Here is a 20,085-nt window from a genome sequence, read left to right as displayed (position 1 = left end):
TCAAAGAGTTTAATGACAATGAAGTTGATTGTTAGTGTGAAGATATAAATTGTTCAGTAGTTAGAGTTGTTAATGACAGCAAAGGAACACAAAAGAGGAAAAACAGGCTTTAGCAGTACAAATTCATTGCTAATTGCCTGTGCATTCATTATAGGCTGACCAGGGCTAATTATCTAATTAAACTAAAGCTCTGCTGCCTTAAAGACATTTCTATGCACTGTGATGTTGGTTGTCAATTACTCAGCATGTCCTGTTGAAATGTGTAGTTAACTCAAGTCATGTTTTGCTTTTCCCACTAGCAATACATGGCAGTCTTATTGCATGATAATTTGTGCTTAGAATGAAAAAAAAAGTTTTTCCTTAAAAAAATACATTGTGGAAACTAAAAATAATAACAAACATTTTAAATAAGAGCTCCTGCTCATTTTACTCAATGATCTATATTCAGGAAAAGTCAATATAATCTACTTTGGAAAGGGAAAACACAGACATAAAAAACAAGTCAAATATCGTTATATACATGCTACTGAGTGTTCTCTTCATGTTAAAAATACATTTAAAAGTGTCTTTTGTGATATCTGTGTAGATCATGGTATGAAATTAATATAATTTCGTATCATTACAATCTTCAAAATTCATAGGTTTTTTTTTTTTTTTTAATGCTGGAAGGAAAGTGGTAAATCATCTAAACCAAATTCTTCACTTTATAAATAAAGGAACTGAAGTTCCCAGAAGTGAAATCATTTGCCCCAAGTCACACAGCTGGTTGCTAGAACCAGGAGGAGAACTGGTATCCTCTCAGTCCATTATTCTTTCCATGTTCAGTCCTGCTGTTCCACTTTCAAATCGTACTGTTATTTCTCACACTTTCTCCAAAATGCCAGAACAGAGCATCTATGGACAAGATTATCTTTGTTTGTTTTTCCAAAAGAAGGCTTTGATTAGTGGCATTTCATCTCTCCAAGGAAACACGTGTAATACTGCCCCTATTTATTTATTTCAAGTCGGTCAAATGCCCAGGAGTGTAATTTAAGGTGAATAGTCAAGGGAGAAGCTTTAAAAAGCAAAGCAAACAAACAAACAAACAAACAAAAACAAGGTATCATATGCCTTCTCCAACTAAAGAGAAAAAGGTGATAAACTTACAGTGGATTTTATTAATCAGAGTGCTCAAACAATTAATTGCATCCTGCTATTTTGCTCCTAAGGAATTTGATTCTAAACCAATGATCCATGACCATAAAGCAATATTTATTGGGTTGGTGCAAATATAATTATGGTTTAATGGCAAAAACCGCAATAACTTTTGCACCCACCTAATACTAAGCATCCTGTGGGAAAAGCATCTCCCAAGAAAGTACAATATCATTCTAAAGAGTTTCCCCAACTTCATCTCCCTTAATCCTAGTATACGGCATCTGTTCCCCTGCAAGGACATAGAACTCTGGAACCCTATCCTGCCCCTTTCCCAGTCATTTTTCAGGCAGGCACCAGCAATGAACACACAGTTCTTTGCTGGCAAGTCAAGGAAGACGATTTTCCCTTTCACTGCCTCTTGAAGCTGAACATCAACTGTTTCACCACTTGTGATTCAAATCCATTAATTAAAATAAATATAAAGTAAAACTCTCTCAGCCAGGAGGAAGAGGACAGATGGGGAAGCGGAGGAGGTGGAGATAGCTGATGTCTTCTCAGAGGAAAAAAAAAAAAGGAAAAGAAAAACAAGAAGCATGAAATGGGGCGGGGGGGAGTTAATTAAGAGAGGTAAAGTGTGTTTGAATTTAATTTACAGTTCACAACAATTTTAAGTCTCATAATAGTTGCATTGCTTAAATGAGAAGAGGAAAACCTCTCTAATACCAAATTGGTGGAGGGGGTGCTATAATCTTAAATCACCTCCAAAAATCATAATACGTGACCTCTGGCAGTGCTTCAGCCTGGGCTATAGCAAAATCTTCTCTTTGTTAATAACTTGTGAAAGCCGCACCTTCCCCCACCTCAACTACGCTCTGCATTCTACCAATTTTTAATTCTTTTTCCCTCGCCTCTCATTGCCTGAAATAAGACATTGGCAAGTAAGAGGAAAAAAAGAATAAATTTAAGTCTTTCTCTATCCCAATCCACTATGCACCAGTCTATAGAATTACAGTTAGAAAATGGTGTCTATGGCATGTATCACACAACACAACCTATGCAATTTATTAGTACAATGTGTACACCTAAAGTCTGACCCAAACATGAAAAAGCCCTGAACTTAGCATATTTAACTAAATAGCCCATACACCAAAGTGATATGACTTCAAATAACCACACAAATTTGAACTAGAGTGGGCAGAGTTACTTTATATGATCTTAGTGGAGATGGACACAGCTAACAGGATTATAGTGTAATAATTTTAGATAAATGAAAGAAAATACATACGTTTGGTTTTGTGTGAATCAGTCTTATGATTGTCTCTGTCCTCCACATTGAGCTAACGAGATGCTAGAAGGAATCTTACAAATAAATAATCTCTCACAGAAACTGGGATCCAGTGAAGTCAGGTGACTTGCTCAGTAACACACAGGTAGTCAGTGGCAAAGCCATGACACCAGCTCCTCTGACTTTGAAATTATTATTTTTTCTTACAACATGACATTCATTCATAATAAGGAATGAGAAATATACACTCATGTTTTTTAAAAACTGAAAGCAATGATACAAATCCAAAATACTTCAAATATAATTGAGTATGAATTAGTCTGAAAATGGGGATATTTTTATCCACTTATTTACCATGTTCTATGCTAATATACAAGGCAGATATCGGAATAAGGTGGAAATGACTACTCGGGAAAAAAATAAACCTTCCTTCCCACTTTAAAAACAAAAACAAAACAAAACTGCAGACTAGGAACTCTGAGCATGTGAGAATATCATTATAATCTTTTGTACTCTTTCCACTGGATCTCAGTGTACCAAAAGAAATGGACAAATGAATTCTGAAGAAGATTTGAGTAAAAGCCAGAAGCTAATGTATCTTGTGAATTAAAGAAAATTAGTCCCCATAGAGTCAAGAGGTAGGGGAAGAAGAACGAAAGGCAAAAGCACAAGCCTAGTTCCCAAAGAATGAAGAGATCATAGAAATGAACAAGTGGAGTTAAATCCATATAGGCTGGGGGCTCTTCCAGCTCTCCTTGTTTCCTGGTTAATTAAGCAACTGTAAAGGAGGAGAAAAAAAAAATCTCAGCTTTACTCATGCTTCTGTGTGCTTCCCTCATTCCTAAATTTAATAGACGTGGGCAGGAGGTGGGATTTAAGCTTTATCAGTCTTACCTATCACCACAGAGCTGTCAACCTGTGAAAGAAAAAACATGGAGAAAATACACTTGGAAATAGATTGCTGAAGCAACAGCTCATCAGCAAGCCCTGTCAGCTGTACCTTCAAACAGATTCTTATCCTTACACTAGTTCTCTTGTCTTTCCTCTGGATTACTGCCCCTCATTCAGGTTTCCCTGCTGTTACACTCACCCCACCACCAACCTCTTAAAAATGTAAAACAGATCAAATCACTCCCCTGCCCAAAGCTCTCCAAAGACTTCTCACTGCATTTAGAATAAAATCCAACTCCCTACTACAGCCTACAACTTCCTATTACCCCCTCTCATGGCCTAAAAGGCCTACATAGTACAATCCCTACTGGCCTCTCCACCTGCATCTCCCTCCAGGAATCTGAAAGCTCACTATGCAGTCTTAACCCCACAGGTCTTTATCTTCTCTCCTAATTATACCAAGTTCCTTCCTATGTGGTCAAAGTTGTGATAGTCAATACCCTGTTAACAATCTTAAGGATGTTTCCTGGTCTTGGAATGCTCTGACCCCAGATTTTTCCATGGTTAACTCCTTAACATTCAAAAGTGGCTTAAATGTTAATATCTGGTCACTCTTGATAACCCAATTTAAAGTAACATAGCACACACACATAAATATCATACCATCCTATTACTGTATTTTACTGTCTTCCTAAGTTTTCTCTGTCTGAAAAGTATGTTGCTCATTTACTCGCACTGTATAACACTTCCATCCTCTCAAACATACACATTTCCTTCCAGGTAAACGCCTTGGGAATTTAAATAATAATGATAACAATAATAAAAATCGCACGAGGGAGCATCTTAAATATAAATCATAGGGGCAACCCACCCCAGGTCCCCTTCCACGCTGAGGAAGCTTTATTCTTTTGCTCTTCACAATAAACCTTGCTATGGCTCCAAAAAAAAAAAAAGGCTTCACTCCAGTTCTTCTGAATCAAAATATCTGAGGTGTGACCCCCAAGATCTTTATTTTTTAAGCTCCCCAGGGGGTTCTGATGAGTAGCGTTCAGAACTATTGTTTCCTTAACACCGGCATTCTATAAATGAAAAAATTGAGGACGTAAATGTCGGATTTGCCTAACGACACACAGCTTGTAAGTGGCACATTAGGCTGGAATAACAATATCCTGACTCTTGTTTGGTCCTTTTACACCAATTCAAGCTGCTGGTTTTGGTAAGACTGTACTTGTTTCTGCTTTGCTGCTTATGCCTTGCAGAGTACTTAGTATTCACTATCCTACAACTTATTCCCTCATCTGCAATCTGGGAATAATAATAGTGCCTGCCTCTTAAGAGATGCTGCAAGGATTAAATAGTATAACATTCGTTATATAATTCACTTAACACAGTGCCTGGCATATTGTGAGTACTCATTAGCCAGGTTACGTAATTCACTAAAAAAGTATGCCTATTTTAACTGGAGAGGATTTACTGAATCACTCCAATTACAAAATGTACAAGAAACCCATGGTCAGCTTGGGAGTCCAAAAAGACTTTAAACTCAGGGTTTACAGTCATAGTATCTAATGTCTTGCTTTTCTAGTCATTTACTTATGTCAAAAGTTAGTTCACGCCACAGAGCAGGATGCCTCTGTGTAGTGAACTAATTTCACAATTACTGATTGAACTGACTGTTGCACACCACTGTTTCTCCTAGGCTGCCCTAGAACCATCTAGTAACTCCATCTCTGGGTGATGACAGGGAATCCGCATTTATAAAACCCCCTCCCCCTTCTCGGGCAAACTAAGATTTGACAACCACTAGTATTCGGAATCCACGACCACTGTAAATGGCCTCTCAAGCCTCTCCAGCAAAAAGCTATCGTGCTCTGTAACCAGAAGAGCTGCGTCATCAGGTCCTGATGCAAACAACAACTGGGCCCAGCTGGGCCGAGTAACCTTGGTGATCACAGAGGACGGCCAGGACCCCCTCCCCTCCTAGGAAACACAAAATTACAAAAAGCACCCTCCTACAATTCCCGTGGGAGACAGTGCTACACCTAGGCGGCTGTGAGGAGCTAAGGCTGACTCAACAGCCTCCTTCCCAGGGGCAAGGCCAAAGGAAGGCGACCCTGCATGGCTAACCAGGCCCCAGCGGCGCCAGAAGGTTAACGACCCTCCTTGCCCTGTTATTAATGAAGGCCAAGAGCCTCCACTACTTCGCGGGCCAGCTGACGGAAGTGCGTCACTCCACCCTGCGGGGGATGCCGGGAGTTGTAGTCAAGTGACTGCTACTCTTGCACCTCGAGTCATCTTTTTTAAAACAAGAAAAACACCTCTGCATTCTGAAAAAGATCGCTTTATTCCCAACATGTGTAATAGTTCCTCCATTTTCCAATCAACTAAGTGAACTCTCTCAGCGCTCAAGCGGAAGGCCGGACTACAAGTCCCGGCATGCTCTGCAGGGTCCCTGGGCGCCCGGCCACCGTCGTAGGTGCGGGCCGCATGAATGGAGCACCGGGCGTAAGGCAAAGCCTGGCACCGTCCGCGCGGCCGGTATCTGCTCCCGGAGCGTGAGTGCGGGGTGTGGGGCGTGCGCGTGCACGCTCAGAGGGGGCGCAAGGCGAGCGCGCCGGGCAGTTGCGGGCGCGTGGCTGCTGAGGTTGGCGGCGGTGCCGCGCGCCCGACGGGCCGGTGGTTGCGGGGCCTCCCGCCTCGACCCGGGCTGCGGGCAGCCGTGGCGGCCGCCGGGGACCGCAAGGGGCGGAGGAAAGGAGGGGGCCGGTCCCGGTACGCAGAGGAGCAGCAGACCATGCCCCGAGACAACATGGCCTCCCTGATCCAACGGATCGCCCGCCAGGCTTGCCTCACCTTCCGGGACAGCGGGGGCGGTCGCGGCGCTTCCGATCGCGGCGCGGCTTCTGGCCCGGAGGCGCCGATGCCGCCGGGCTTCCCGGAGAACCTGAGCAAGCTGAAGAGCCTTCTGACCCAGGTCCGCGCCGAGGACTTGAACATCGCCCCGCGCAAGGCCACACTACAGCCACTGCCGCCCAACCTGCCGCCAGTCACCTACATGCACATCTACGAGACGGACGGCTTCAGTCTGGGCGTGTTCCTGCTCAAGAGCGGCACGTCCATCCCGCTGCACGACCACCCGGGCATGCATGGCATGCTCAAGGTGCTATACGGCACCGTGCGCATCAGCTGTATGGACAAGCTGGACGCGGGCGGCGGGCAACGGCCGCGGGCCTTGCCGCCCGAGCAGCAGTTTGAGCCGCCGCTGCAGCCCCGGGAGCGAGAAGCAGTGCGGCCGGGCGTGCTGCGTTCGCGGGCCGAGTACACCGAGGCCAGTGGCCCCTGCATCCTGACACCGCACCGGGACAACCTGCACCAGATCGACGCCGTGGAAGGGCCTGCCGCCTTCCTGGACATCCTGGCCCCGCCCTACGACCCGGACGACGGCCGGGACTGCCACTATTACCGGGTGCTGGAGCCGGTCAGGCCCAAGGAGGCCTCCAGCTCGGCCTGTGACCTGCCCCGAGAGGTGTGGCTCCTGGAGACCCCACAGGCCGATGACTTCTGGTGCGAGGGAGAACCCTATCCAGGTCCCAAGGTCTTCCCTTGAAGCCACCGGCGCCCAGGAGCAGTGGGCCGAAGACGTGCCCTACCCTACCACAAGGGCTGTGTCTCTCTCTACCCCCGATCCTGGGCGTTGGATCTACTGGAATGAGCAGCAGCCGCTTCCTCGGCAGCCTTGGGAAGCACGGGCGACTGGACAGCAGCCGCCGGGCACGGTTATGGGGGCGGAGTGGGCGGGGAGGCTAGATTGTTTCCTGGTACCGTCACTGCCACTGGGGCTTTGATTTGGAGGAGTGGGGCAGGGGACTATCTGAAGCGCTTCCATCCTAAAGCCATAATGAAAGTATCTTCCTCTCTTCCCCATTCTATACAAAATACTAAGTGGTTTTCTTCCTCCCACTCCCCACCCCTTAGGTAAATAGGGTTTATTTTCCACTCATGCCCTTATGCCCTTTTTTTCTTACAGTTTTAACTTATTGACTGTGCATGACCCAGTGGTTTGAATTGTTTTTAGTTCAAGTCATTGGTAAAAACTAGGTTTAAAGAGATGAGCTACTGTTTAAAGTGAGCTGGCCTGCCTAATTAATTCCTTGTGAAAATTAAATGATTTTTTCAGTTTGGGGATCACTCTCACAACATAACTATGCATGTAGAGGACAAGATTTATTTTCTTTCCTCCCTGTGCCCAGTAGCCACATCTGGTTTACTCAGGCAGCATCTACTAAGAAATTCAGCACCTGCATAATCTCTGTGACATGGTCACTTAGAGCTTATCTTCCCTATGAATCTCCAGATCTGTGAGTTGAGCAGATTTCATGTTGCAGATTCACCTGTAATGCAAAGACTGTATTATCCTCACATGACTTTTTTTCTTGTCTTACTGTACCTTAAAAGGTGATAGAGTAATTCTATATTTTCTAACGGGAAGATTCAAAGGAGCTGAATGTGTTATGCTTCCAAACAACTGAATGTAAAACACTCCTAGCCAGCTGTTGTATTCCCTATCTTTATTTACTTCCAATATTTTACTGTAAAAGTAGGGAGAAATACTATGTTGATAGCTGTTTCACATTCTCTCAGGAACTCTAACGTTCCCGACTCGGGTATTTCCAGCTGTGTTGCTGGCAGTGTTGTCTCAACCCTCTCCCTAAAACGACTGAGCGCTGGGTTCATCTAATGTGATTTTCTGTAGGACGGGATAGAAGGCACAGAAGATCACAGCTAGAGAATTGAGAATTAACTAGACTGCTAGCCATTTTAGGGCACCAAAACTTGGGATTAAACACTTCCCACTCCCAAACCCTGAAATGAACAGTCTTGCTATCTGTGACTAGTTTTATTTTTGTGCGTTTAATAGTCTGAGCAGTCTCACCTTGTTTACAGATGTATTGACACCATTTGCTTCAGGCCATGAAGCACTGTTTCTCCCTTTTTACTATTTATAAGATTCCTTTTTTTCACAAAACTTTTAATAAAAACAAATTGTAGAAATAAACACATTAAAATTTGCCCAGCTGTCGTCTAAGCCCTCTTGATTGACTTGCCCAAGTGGCAATAGAGTTCTAATATCTATAATAAAGGGAGATTTGCTATTGTTGGTGGAATGTTGACCCGGTATGTAGAGAAAGAGTATGTGCCTTTGCCTCTTTATACACACAGAGACCCAGGGTGAGGGAGTATTTGTTCCCAGTTTTTAAGATAGTATAAAAAAGCAAATACTTGGTGAGTGATTTAAAAAATAAAACCAAAACAAAACACAAAAAGATATTCCACAGGACATGCCGCTTTATTATAAAACCTGACACAGGCATAGTACCAAGTATTTCCTCCAGGGTTGTTAAAATTGTTTTATTGTAGCTCCACATTCTGATGTCGTTTAAAATGCCTTTGGGGGCAGTTCGAAGCAGTTCTTCATGCCACTTAGTTTGAAAATAAAATTCTAGATATGCAAATGATTTTCTTAGAAAACTTCACAAAATAAAAGGTGTTTTTTTTTTCCATAGCGCGGTAATGAATGTGGTTATCAATCATATACTTTTTTGGATTATATTGTAGCAAAAAGTTGATTAGCTTACAAAGATTATTAATAGCAATGTATGTGTTATAATACAACCTAGAGTACATTAACCTACAAAAACTCATGCTGGCTGTAGGATAGTAATAAAGGAAGAATTATGACTTCATTATGAAAAAAAAAAGTTTTAAAGTTTTCAGTTACAAGCAAATTGGAAGAAAATACCTAAGGTGCTTTCAAAAGAGTAACTGAAATTGTTGCAGGCCAAAACAGCAATATGATATCTCAGATTCAGTTCAATAAGAACAGTGAAACCTTTGGTTCACTAATAAATTCTGAGTAAATTAGTGGTGAAGACAAAATGTAACTTGTTTTAGTGAGCCACTAAGGAAAGAATATGCTTATTACAAAGACAAAGTGTGGTGCAGAAAGTATGTTGCACGTGTGTGCATAAACTGTTCGTCATGACTGACTTGATATGTTGCTATTGTGGTTCTATATACTCCCTCCAATATAGATAATTTTTAATAACAACTGTGGGATAAAAGTTATCTTCCCCTAGGAAAGACTAATGAGCACAATGATACTAATCACTTTTGTAGTGAATAATAAATGCAATAATTGCCTCATGGGTGAGAAATTGTCTGTCTAAATGCTTCTGAAGCTTTTAAAGTATCTGGTTCTGTCAGTGGCCAGTTATATCAATGCAGAGTATTGTGTACCTACTTAGCTATTTTATGAGAATTGATTTTTACTAAGCCTGATTTGAATGGATTGCATTTACACCAACTGCTATTTATTAATGAAAGTGATAGCCTGCTTTTTAAATAATATGTGTTTTGTCAACAGGAGAGGGTTTTCTGAGCTTTTAACACTAGTAACCCTGAACTTCTCCCAAAATCCACACCTTTTATTCCCCCTTTTCGTTGTCTCCTTGTAGGTGCCTCAGTCCTGGCATCTCGGGAGGACTCTGCCATTACTCATCTGTTACTGATTCTGAATCTTGTGCTCTAGCTCTCCAGCCCGGTGAAGAAGCAATATATCTTTAATTCAGGGCTTGCCTATTGCTTTCCAATTCTAACCTGAGAGCAGTGCTACTTCTGTAATTGCACGTCTAAATAACTTAAACGTATATACAGAAGCCAATCACTGATCGCTTCCATTGCAATGAGGCATCTGCTGTCAAAGAAGGAAACCATTTGTCAAGTCCCTTATAGATATTGAATCTTCAAACCCAAATCTGGGGATGTTTGCATTTCTGGATTAAAATCAGTATACCTGTAATGCCAGCACTTTGGGAGGCTGAGGCGGGCAGATCACCTGAGGTCAGGAGTTTGAGACCAGCCTGGCCAACATGGCAAAACCCCATCTCTACTAAAAGTGCAAAAATTAGTCAGGCATGGTAGTGGGCACCTGTAATCCCAGTTACCTAGAAGGCTGAGGCAGGAGAATCTCTTGAACCTGGGAGGTGGAGGTTGTGGTTAGCCGAGATCGTGCCACTGCACTCCAGCCTGGGCGACAAGAGCGAGACTGCATGTCAAAAAAAGAAAAACAAAATCAGTGTACTTATGGAAAATGAAGACATGTTTCAAATTGTTTAGAGAGAATTCTTACTTGATTATAGCAAGACAGGGAAAAGCTTGCCTGCTCTGGTGTCTACAGTTTGATTACCATTAAAGGTTCACAATGTATACTGTAAGATTATGTACTAAAAGCTAGTGGCCTTCTGCAGATTTTAAAGCCCAAGTAATATACACTTAAAAATAGTTTATTTCCTTGAGAGTGAGCTTTGAAACAGCATGAGGGAAAACACATCTGAAGCTAATGTCTAATCGGACTATTTTGCTATAACAGAAAAAAGCTTACTTTGTATTTAACCTAAGGAAAATAAGATAGTACTATACAAGAAAACAAAAATACTTTCATTCTGGAAGAAAAGAGTTTCAGGACTTCTTTTCTTTTTTGTTCTCCTGTAGAATTTGTTTAGTTTTAGCTTCTGCTGGCAGCATTTTTGGGACTTTTTAATGCCGACCGCTCTTCCCCCCACTCTCCATACACACCCACACAAAAGTGGTATTAAATGGTTAAAATGTCACTGCAGCCATTTTTAACATACACGAAACAATTTGCCTTAATCTTATTAGCAGCTGGGATAATCAAATTAAATAGCCTGGTTTGTGAACACTTGTAAGCCTTATGTAGGTATAATCAACTCATTTTTAATATGAGTTGAACTATCTCAAAAGCACTATGAATCTTTAAGAAATTATTCTCCAGAAGTGTATATACAAGATTAGAAGAAGACATTTTTCTGTGCTTTATTTCTTGAGTAATGTAAAAAATGAGATGTGTGCAAGAAGCACCCTGAATATTTTAAGTAGAGAGCAAAATCGGATTAAAGATACTGACCTTACATATTGAAATCTACTAGTAAAAGCCACAAGGTTGGCTCTGAGAAAACGCTGAGGTGTGGTGTTCCTTATGGTATGTGTGTTAATGCTACCTCACCAAGCTCACGTCAGGGTGAAAGTGATTATGTAACCAATTCTGCTGTCATCAAAATATCTTCTTTTTTATTTTTGAGATGACTTTTGAGTCTACTGCTTTGTAAGTAATTGTTTAGATTATCTTGATTGAGGATCCTCTAAAATTAGAATTTGGCAAGACAAATATATCTTACAAAATTTGGGTATACTATATTTTAATATAATGAAATCTTGGTAGGAAGGAAGTATTCTTTTAAATCGTGTAATTATCAAAATGTAGCATTGTCTGATACTTACTAAAGTTGGACAAGCAGGGATGATACTATGCCAACAAGCTGGGAAATAGGAACTAATGGGAAAACACCAGTCACTAGAAAAATCTGAAACAAGTTCGGAAACCTCTTGTTTCATAGTAGAATAGGGGGATTCTACATCCTTGAAATAGGGATGGAGAAGAGATATAGAAGAAAGGCATTCATTCCCTCCACAAATCGGGTCTCAAATTCTAGTGCTGGTAAGGGCAAAAGGTGGTTTCCAGAGTAGCTGTAACCATCTGCTGTTCTGAAATACAGGTTGAGCCTGAGGGAGTCTTAACAGTACTGAAGGGCAAATAGACAAAGGGATTTTCAGATGTCAGCTAAACAGTGGACGCTGCTGCAACATGTTACATTCGTGTAAGGATCCAGAGGTGGGTGAACGTAAATGATATTTAGGCCCAGATTTTACAGTAAAGATGATAACTTCACAAAGGCATCATCTGTTTACTTGTGGCTAAATTAACTATTTTTTGGTGAATTTATATTTTAAAACCACTACAAAAGACTTGCAGTAAAACGAACCCTACAGTACATTCTTTGCAAACCCTTATCCAGTACCATGGAGGACTATATTGGCCTATTTAGTTTAGATCATCTTTGAGATTTTCTTGAGGCATCTATATCTAATGAGCTGAGTATTTTGATGGTCACTTCTAGACCCACCAAACCTTTGGCAGATCAATGATCCTTTCAGATAGGGGTAATCAGTTGGGAAGTGAAGGCTGGAGAGAAATGAGTCCTGGGGTAATTCCTTTGGCAACCCATTCATGCTGTCATCAGCAGCGTCTGGGAGCATTTTCGATCTGAAGAGATGATAGCGCTTTTCAAAAAGTTTTCTGTGGTCATGAGACTAATCCTGGAAGCTGAAAGTCATTTCCAGCTTGACCACGCCACCACACTTTCCACAAAGCCACATCTCGTCTGAGTTCCAGACCCTGGTCAGGGTTCTGAAAGCGGTTGCAAATGTGTAGTCTCCGAGTGGGCACTTGTTTGTAAGTATTTATTTTCCGGAGCCCACTCAGGAGCGGAGAGAAGCTATAGGCTGTTAGAGACAACGGAACAATGAGTCAAAACAACGCCTCCCCACTTTTACACTAATGCATGGGGGAAATCCCCAGAACACTAGTGTTTGATTATGAATGGAGCCTGCTTTGGGGTTGGTATCCAGAGGCTAGCAAAGAAGACCTGGAGACCATGGTTTGGTCAAAGCATTTTCACTGGTGCTTAGTGCTGTTTTTAAAAAATACTGCCACAGCGACTGAATGACTGTTTAATTCCCACCCAGTAAGTATTTCAGAAATGATTTCTGCAACAAAAATATTGTTGAAAAGTATTTATTTACACTATAGTCACAAACCATCCATTATCTGAACTTCAGTTAGTGGTTTTGCATTAGAATAGATTTATTTTTTCACAACTATTAAGAGCTAATGACTAAACAAATCAGCTCCAGTAACATTATGTACATTCTTATCTGAAATTTGACTACAAAGGTAACACTTTTAAGTCACAAAACAAAGCATACAAAAATATACTTTCTAAAAAAAATTCCAAATATTAATAGGCAGAAATATACAGCCATACTAAACCCAGGGAGTGATTTTTCTTTCCATAAGGCAACCCATTTACATGCAGACCCTGTAACATTGTCTACATCACACAAGGCACCAAGGACACTTCCAACACAATTGCATGCATCCTAGTTTCAGAGAATATATGTACATCCCCCTTAAATAAGTTAACCTCTGACTCATTTCAAGAGATCATAAATGCTTTACATTTTTTCCCAAAGATTCAGAATTGTAGAGAACAGTGTACATCAAAAATACACGAAATCTGAGTGGATATACACTGAAAAAATAGTCTACATTTCTCAACTCGAAAAGGAGCAGATATTGCTATGTCCCTCCCATCACATTGCACTTCTGTTCTCTGAGTTTATAATACATATTGCTTCAAGGGTTGAGACAACTAGATATGCTCTGATTCGCCATTCTAGGGCCACAGAGTGCGGCATAAAGGCCATACTTCACTCACTGTACAACATGCCCTAAATCAGTCCCAAGCCATAAAGTGCACATCAGTTTTGCTTGTCTTTTTGCTGTTCCCACTTGAAGGGATCAGCGTCTCCCAACCTATTGTAGAAAATGTCTTAGATCAACTCTGACATCCAGGGTCAAAAACCTGTGATGGGTCAAAATAAGGGGAAGTGGGGGAGCAAAACCTAGTCAAACAACCCTTTAAAGCAGGGTCAGACCTCAGCCCTCTTGGCCAGGGGTCCCCCACCACCCCCTTCTGAGCCTCCCCTTTGCCTTGGGTTGATAGTCAACTCACCTAAGAGAGACTAGAATGGGCTAAATTCTAGGAAGGAACTGCTTCTAGGTGGAAAGGGGGCAGTGCTAGCTCCACCAAAGCCCTTTGCCCAACAAAGGGAGGGAGGGACAGGGAAGGGTGGTAGTGTTTGTTGTGCAGCTCCAGTGGACAAAGGGCCTCCGGGACCTTTGGGAACTGGTGTGTCAGCCCGAGTCTCATCTCAAGGTGTCCGGGTCCGAGAGGAGCAAGGGGCGAGCGGCCCTCCACCAAGAGTGCTGCTGCTGCTGCTGCACAGGGTGCCCCCAGGCTGCACGCCCCCAGAGCAGGAGGCTGTAGAGGGGGCTGGCACTGAGGCAGAGGGGGCACTGCTTTTCCGCTCTTTCTGTCTCAGGTGGATCTTGGTGTGGCGCTTCCTCTCATCACTCCGGGCAAACTTTCGGCCACAGTAGTCACAGGCGAAGGGCTTCTCACCGGTGTGGGTGCGGATGTGGGTGGTGAGGTGGTCACTGCGGCTGAAGTTGCGCATGCAGATCCGACACTGGAAGGGCTTATGCCCAGTGTGGATTCGGATGTGCCGTGTCAGCTCGTCGGAGCGGGAGAACCGCCGGTCGCAGCCTTCTGCTGGGCACGGGTAGGGCCTCTCGTGCACTGGCGTCTTGCTAGGTCTGTTGGGGTACTTGCGAGGCCTCAGAATGGGCCGCAGTGGCAGGTGATGCGGGTTATAGGCGGCGGCGGCCGCGGCGGCGGCTGCTGCTGAGCTGCTACCAGGCAGTCGGGGTCCCTCGCTGCCTCCACTGGCCCCTGGTCCGGTCACCCCAGTACTGGGGCCCCCCAGGGTAAAGTTACGGATGGTAGAGAGTGGAGTGAGTGGAGGGGGCACCCGCAGGGTGTCCAGGGGGCAGGGAAAGGGCTTACGGTCTGGGCCAGCTGTACCATGTAGGTCTCTCTGGCACTGAGATGGAAAGAATCCAGGATAGTCTGGGATCATTGGGAAGAGACCTGGGTCCGTGGCTGGCTTGGGGGACGGATAGGAAGGAGGTGGTGGGTAGGCCAGAGAGGAAGAAGTGGAGGTGGTGGCTGCTGACAGGAACGCAGAAGGGTCCTGGTAGAGGTCTCCTGCACAGCCAGAATAAGGAGGAGGAGGCGGTGGTGGAGAGTACAGGTGGTCCAGGTCAGGCTGGGTCTGGGACATGGTGCACACACCCAGGGGTCCTGTGGCCAGTGGGTTGGGGGAGGCAGAAGTGACGCTGGATGAGGCTGTGGTCGAAGCTGGGGAAGTGACCCCTTGCAAGATGCCTGCACTCACAATATTGATGATGCCTTCTGGGTAGCAGCTGGCACCAGGGTACTGAGGGTCAATGGAGAACTTGCCCATGTAAGTGAAGGTCTGGTTTCTAGGTGCAGAGACGGGAGCAAAGCTGCTGGGATATGGGAGATCCAACGACCTCTTCTCTCCAGTCATGTCAATGTTGATCATGCCATCTGGGGAGGGAAAAGGCAGAATGGAGGTGGAACAATGAAAATACAGCCAGGATTCCCTTCTCACCCCGGCTCACATAGGTCCATTCCCAAGGCCCAGAGTCTCAGCACTGTAGAGCTGGGGCAAAGTCCAAAAGGTAGGGAAATTGAGACTCACAGACAGTAAGAAGAGGCCAGCCCAACTGTGGCAACCCATTGACAGTATGGAACTCAAGAACTACCTCCAAAAAAGCAGAATGAGCTTTTCCCAACTCCCCTCCACCCCCAGCCATCTGCAGCTCTAGTCCCCAATAAAAAACACCCAATAATAGCAACAACAATATTTTAAAAGGCCCCATCTGCCCGGAGCTTCTCTCCCTCTTCTTTGCCTGGGGGTTCCACGGCTGAGGCACCAGGACAAACACCACCCAAGAATCGACCTAGTGCCGTGATGCTGCCAAACCGAGAGGAGAGCCCGAGAAGCGGGTGGGTGACTTCCCGGCTGCTCCCCATCCGCAGCGCCTTGTGCCTTTCTCTCCCTCCCTCTCCCGCTGCGCTTCAGCTGAGGGCTGCTGGAGGGAATGGGGGCTGTAGAGGAAGGAGTCCGTAGGTTTCCCTGCCCTCCCAATCTTCTCCGCCTTTCCCGACAGCCGCGCGTCCCCGCCTCAGCTCAAGGCCAGTGGCCCGGCTTCGAGGAAGGTGCGGGGGCCGCGAGAGACGACTTCCACGGCATCGCCAAGGAAACCGGCGTCGCCGGTGCCCCCGCGGGCCTCCCTCAGCAGTCCGGGGGCTGCTTCCCGCCGTTGCTCGCCCTCCTCCACCACCCACTCCCTGCCTCCGCCGGCCGGAGCCCCCGCCTTGCTAACCCCCTCAACTTCGCGGGCGGTGCGCAGGTGGGGGAGCGCCTCCAGGCCGCAAGAAGGGAGCGCTCCGAGATTTTCCCGGGGTCGGCTCTGCCCAGGAGGGAGCTACCGACGATTTCCCCTGGCGCTTCTCCGCCGCTCGGCTCTCCAGGCGCGCAGCTCTCCCCGGGAGCCCCGAACTTTACCGTCACTTTGCCCCTGCCCCGGGAGAGGGGAGGTCGAAGTGCTACCGGCCAGAGGGCCTGCGCAAGCCTCGAAGCCTGAAGGGACGCCTCTTCCACCCCCATCCCTGCGCTCGCCCGGGGCTGGGCGCGCCGGGGCGCACGCACGCCGGTTTGCTGGCGACCTGGCGCATCTGCCCGCGCGCCCTGGTCCCTGCTGCCGCAGGTTCCTCCTACACCCACTTCCAGTCTTCAAAGCCAGTGCAATCAGCACCGTCCACCTGGAGCCCCAATCCTCTCCTGCGATTCCCGCACACCCACTGCACCCCACCCACCACCTCCGGGCCGCGCAGGTCCCGGCCTGCGAAGACACGCGGCTTACCTCCAGCCACTCCGTTCATCTGGTCAAAGGGGCCTCCCAGTTCGGCATTGGGAAAGATGGTCACCGACGTGGCGGCGAGGTCCTCCACCGGGTAGATGTTGTCAGACAGCTGGTGCACAAAACCACTGAGAGTTACTGGGATTTTGTCTACGGCCTTGGCGGTCATCATTTGCTCCTCGCACAACCTGGAGACCCAACTCCCTCGCTACCTGGAGTGTCAGAAAAGCCGTTTTGGAGAGGGGTTGGACTGAGCCTGGGATGGTATCTCCTTTTGCCCTCCACACTTAAAAACAACCACCACACACACCAAAAAAAAAAAAAAAAAAAAAAAAAAAAAAAAAAAATCAACAGAAATAAAAGTAGCAAACAAGTTGCTGTTTTTTAAGAAATAAGAAAAATGGCTATTTGCCACTGACTCTCTCCTGTCTGTGTTCCGGCTGCTGGGAAGCCAGGAGTTGCTGGTGTAGTGTTATTATAACAGTCAGTGTGTCCCCTCGCCGAGCTATTAATCAATTGCTCCTTGCTCAGTTAGACGGAAAGTGTTGCTCTAAGTATTTATGGGCAGGTCTTCAATACCCGTGACGTCGCTGCCCATATATGGACTGAGGAACAGGGCTGGGCCAGGCGGCTTTTGCCGTCACATGGCTGATTTGCATACACGGGCTCGGCCGCGCGGACTCCGCCGGGCTCGCGACTCCCAGCTCGCAGCCGGCGGGGATCCGCGGGGGTCCCGGGCACGCGGCCCTAGCTGCAGCCTGGGGCCGGGGCACAGGGATCGCGGGAGAGAGGGCGCGCCATGGACCCAGCCACAGCCACAGCGGGAGAGCGAGCGGCTCCGGGCTGCGGCTCAGCCTCCCGGGGCGGGGAGGAATTCCGGTTCTCTGGGACTTTCCAAAAAAGGCGAAGATCCGGTGCCGGCGGCTCCGCCTCCCTAGCCCTTGTTTGGGAGCCATTCCGGAAAATTAAACTTCGGAAAGAAACCGAGCTGAGCCGAGACACTACAGTCAAACCCCTACTCACTTTCTTGGCAGCTCAAAACCGCAAGCAAAAGGAGGCAGCGAAGAAAAAAAAAAGCTACATGCATTCACGGAAGCTGACTGCTTTTTTCTGAATTACTTGGTGGAAAGAAGTGGCTGGTGATAAGAGTGAATGCGTATTGCTTTTTTGGAAAGTCTGTTCTATTTATACAGGAGCGAAAACGGAACAGGTTTGGGTTGTTTGTTTGTTTAAGTATTTTGGGCACCTTGGGACTGGGAGGGTAAACCCTAGGAGGAGCAGAATTACTGTGGGGAGCTTCGAGAGAAATCCTCAGCCGGAGACACCCTCCTTCCTCTGCCCGCGCGCTCCCCGCCCCCCTTCAGCTGCTGCGCGGAGCGGGCGCCCTTCCCGGCGCGTCTGGGCGGTCGGCTGCGTGGGGGCGTCCAGATGGAAGCTTGGACACTCACCCTGCCCCTCCACACACACATACACACACACACTCGCTCCACTTCCGCTACACACTCCCGCCCCCGCTGCCCTCTTCACACACCCGCTCACACACCTTACACTACACACCTCCCTGTTGACTGCGCCCGCGCGCCCGCGTTGCCAGCAGTGTCCCGGCGGCAGAGCGGGCTCCGGGCTCGCGGGACAGGAGGCTCTGTGAAGACACTGTCTTAGCCTTCACTACCTGTCCCGGCAGCCACAGATTCCTCCTGACCCCCATGGCCCACTATCCAGGGCCGCGCCCTGCCCGCACCCGAGCCAGAATACACGTACTAGAATAAATATTTTCTCTCCCTCCCCAAAAAACACCTTGGTGAGCCCAGCGCGGTCCTCAGTGACGGCCGAAAGCATCTCTAATCACTTTCAAGACGCCATCCCCATCCCCCAACCCACTCGTTTTACTTTGCGAGACCCCGGTAGAAACCCTTCTGTTTAGTTCCCAAAGCAATTTTAAAAAACTTTTCCAAAGTCCAAATAGCAGCAGGTTCTGGCATGCTGGGCGCAAAGCTTCCACCAGTGAGCCCCAGCCCGCATAGGTAGCTGGGCCTGGCCGGGGCCCCACAGGAGGCTGGTCCCGGGTGCCCAAGTCCAGCGCACCGCCGCCTGCATGGCTCATTCATGGTCGTTTGTGCAGGTTGCGAACTGCCCCAGAGCCCTTTCCCGCTCCAAAGCCGTGGAGGCCAGGGATAATGCGCAGGGTCAGCCTCGCGGGCCTGTCCTGTTCCTTTTTCACCCCCGGCCCGGAGCGGCACTAGCCTAGTGCGGGCCGGGGCAGGCGGGAGCCACTGCGCCACGCCGTGGAGGGAGTGCGGCGCTGCAGGCGGCTCTCCAGCCGCTCACCTGCCTCGGCCGCTGCAGCCGTGCGCCTGCTCTCGCCAGGCCCAGCGCACCGCGGTCATGGCCCTGGGGCGGCCGGGAGCGGTCTCTCCCTCTGCTCTTCCACCCAAGCGCTGCTTCTCCCTCTCCCTCCAAAAAAGCCGGTCTCCGGCGGCCGGCCATCTCTGATGTAAGTCACCCAGAGCACATTTGGGAAAGTTTCTCGCTCGCGCTGTGCGCTTTTTTCCAATTGGGGATGAAAAGGACGTGGAAAGAAATCGCAGCAAGGTTAGCACCCTAGTAGATACCCCACACCCAGCAAAAATGTGCAAAGTCCTAGAAAGAAAGAAAGGAAGGAAGGAAGGAGAAGAGAAGAGAAGAGAAGAGAAGAGAAGAGAAGAGAAGAGAAGAGAAGAGAAGAGAAGAGAAGAGAAGAGAAGAGAAGAGCAAGAAAAGATAGCTGCGTTCTTACCACGTGTGCCAGCCCGCTCCGCCTGCGCTCCGGCGGGTCCCGCGGCCCCCGCGCTGACCATGGGGAAGACAACGCCTCGGAGGGGAGCCCGACTCGCATCTCCGGCCCTGAGTCCGAAAGAAGGGGGGAAAGCCAAATTATGCAAATGCGGATCCCTGCGATGGGGCTCGGGTTACGGCCCCCGCCGGCCCCTGAGGTGAGGCACCCACCGGCGGCAAGCGCGGGCGCGGCGACTGCTCGAGCTTCGCTCCTCTCTGCGCACGTGGGCGGACTGGCAGGCGGGCTAGTTGCCCGGGCCGCCCCGCGACTGGCGCAGCCGGCAAACCCGCCGGCGGTCGCCGCGCGCCGCCCCGAGGGGGAGCTCCTGGACGCCCGAGTGCCCGGCCAGCAGGCCGCGGAGGGCAGGACGCGGGCCGGGGGGAGGGGGCAGGGGTGCCTGAGCGA

At 47.5% G+C, this 20,085-nt stretch overlaps 2 protein-coding genes across 4 annotated transcripts; one reads left to right on the top strand and one right to left on the bottom strand.

Moving 5' to 3' along the window:
* Positions 1–5,799: 5,799 nt before the first annotated feature.
* Positions 5,800–9,517, top strand: ADO (2-aminoethanethiol dioxygenase). Its single transcript, NM_001261626.1, is given in 1 exon segment — positions 5,800–9,517. A coding segment is annotated over 1 exon segment (813 nt). The 5' UTR covers positions 5,800–6,107; the 3' UTR covers positions 6,921–9,517.
* Positions 9,518–13,011: 3,494 nt separating this feature from the next.
* Positions 13,012–19,876, bottom strand: EGR2 (early growth response 2). 3 transcript variants are annotated; one of them, XM_077945012.1, is made up of 3 exons: positions 19,642–19,876; positions 16,869–16,977; positions 13,012–15,486 (listed from the first exon to the last, which is right to left on the bottom strand). In XM_077945012.1, the coding sequence occupies exons 1-3, from the start codon at positions 19,738–19,740 to the stop codon at positions 14,225–14,227; spliced, it is 1,470 nt and encodes a 489-aa protein (XP_077801138.1). In that variant the 5' UTR covers positions 19,741–19,876; the 3' UTR covers positions 13,012–14,224.
* Between the last annotated feature and the right edge of the window lie 209 nt (positions 19,877–20,085).

Source organism: Macaca mulatta, chromosome 9, assembly GCF_049350105.2.
Source record: "Macaca mulatta isolate MMU2019108-1 chromosome 9, T2T-MMU8v2.0, whole genome shotgun sequence".
Lineage (NCBI taxonomy): Eukaryota > Metazoa > Chordata > Mammalia > Primates > Cercopithecidae > Macaca > Macaca mulatta.
Note: the sequence above shows the minus strand (reverse complement) of the source record. Positions and strands in the feature narration are given on the sequence as shown.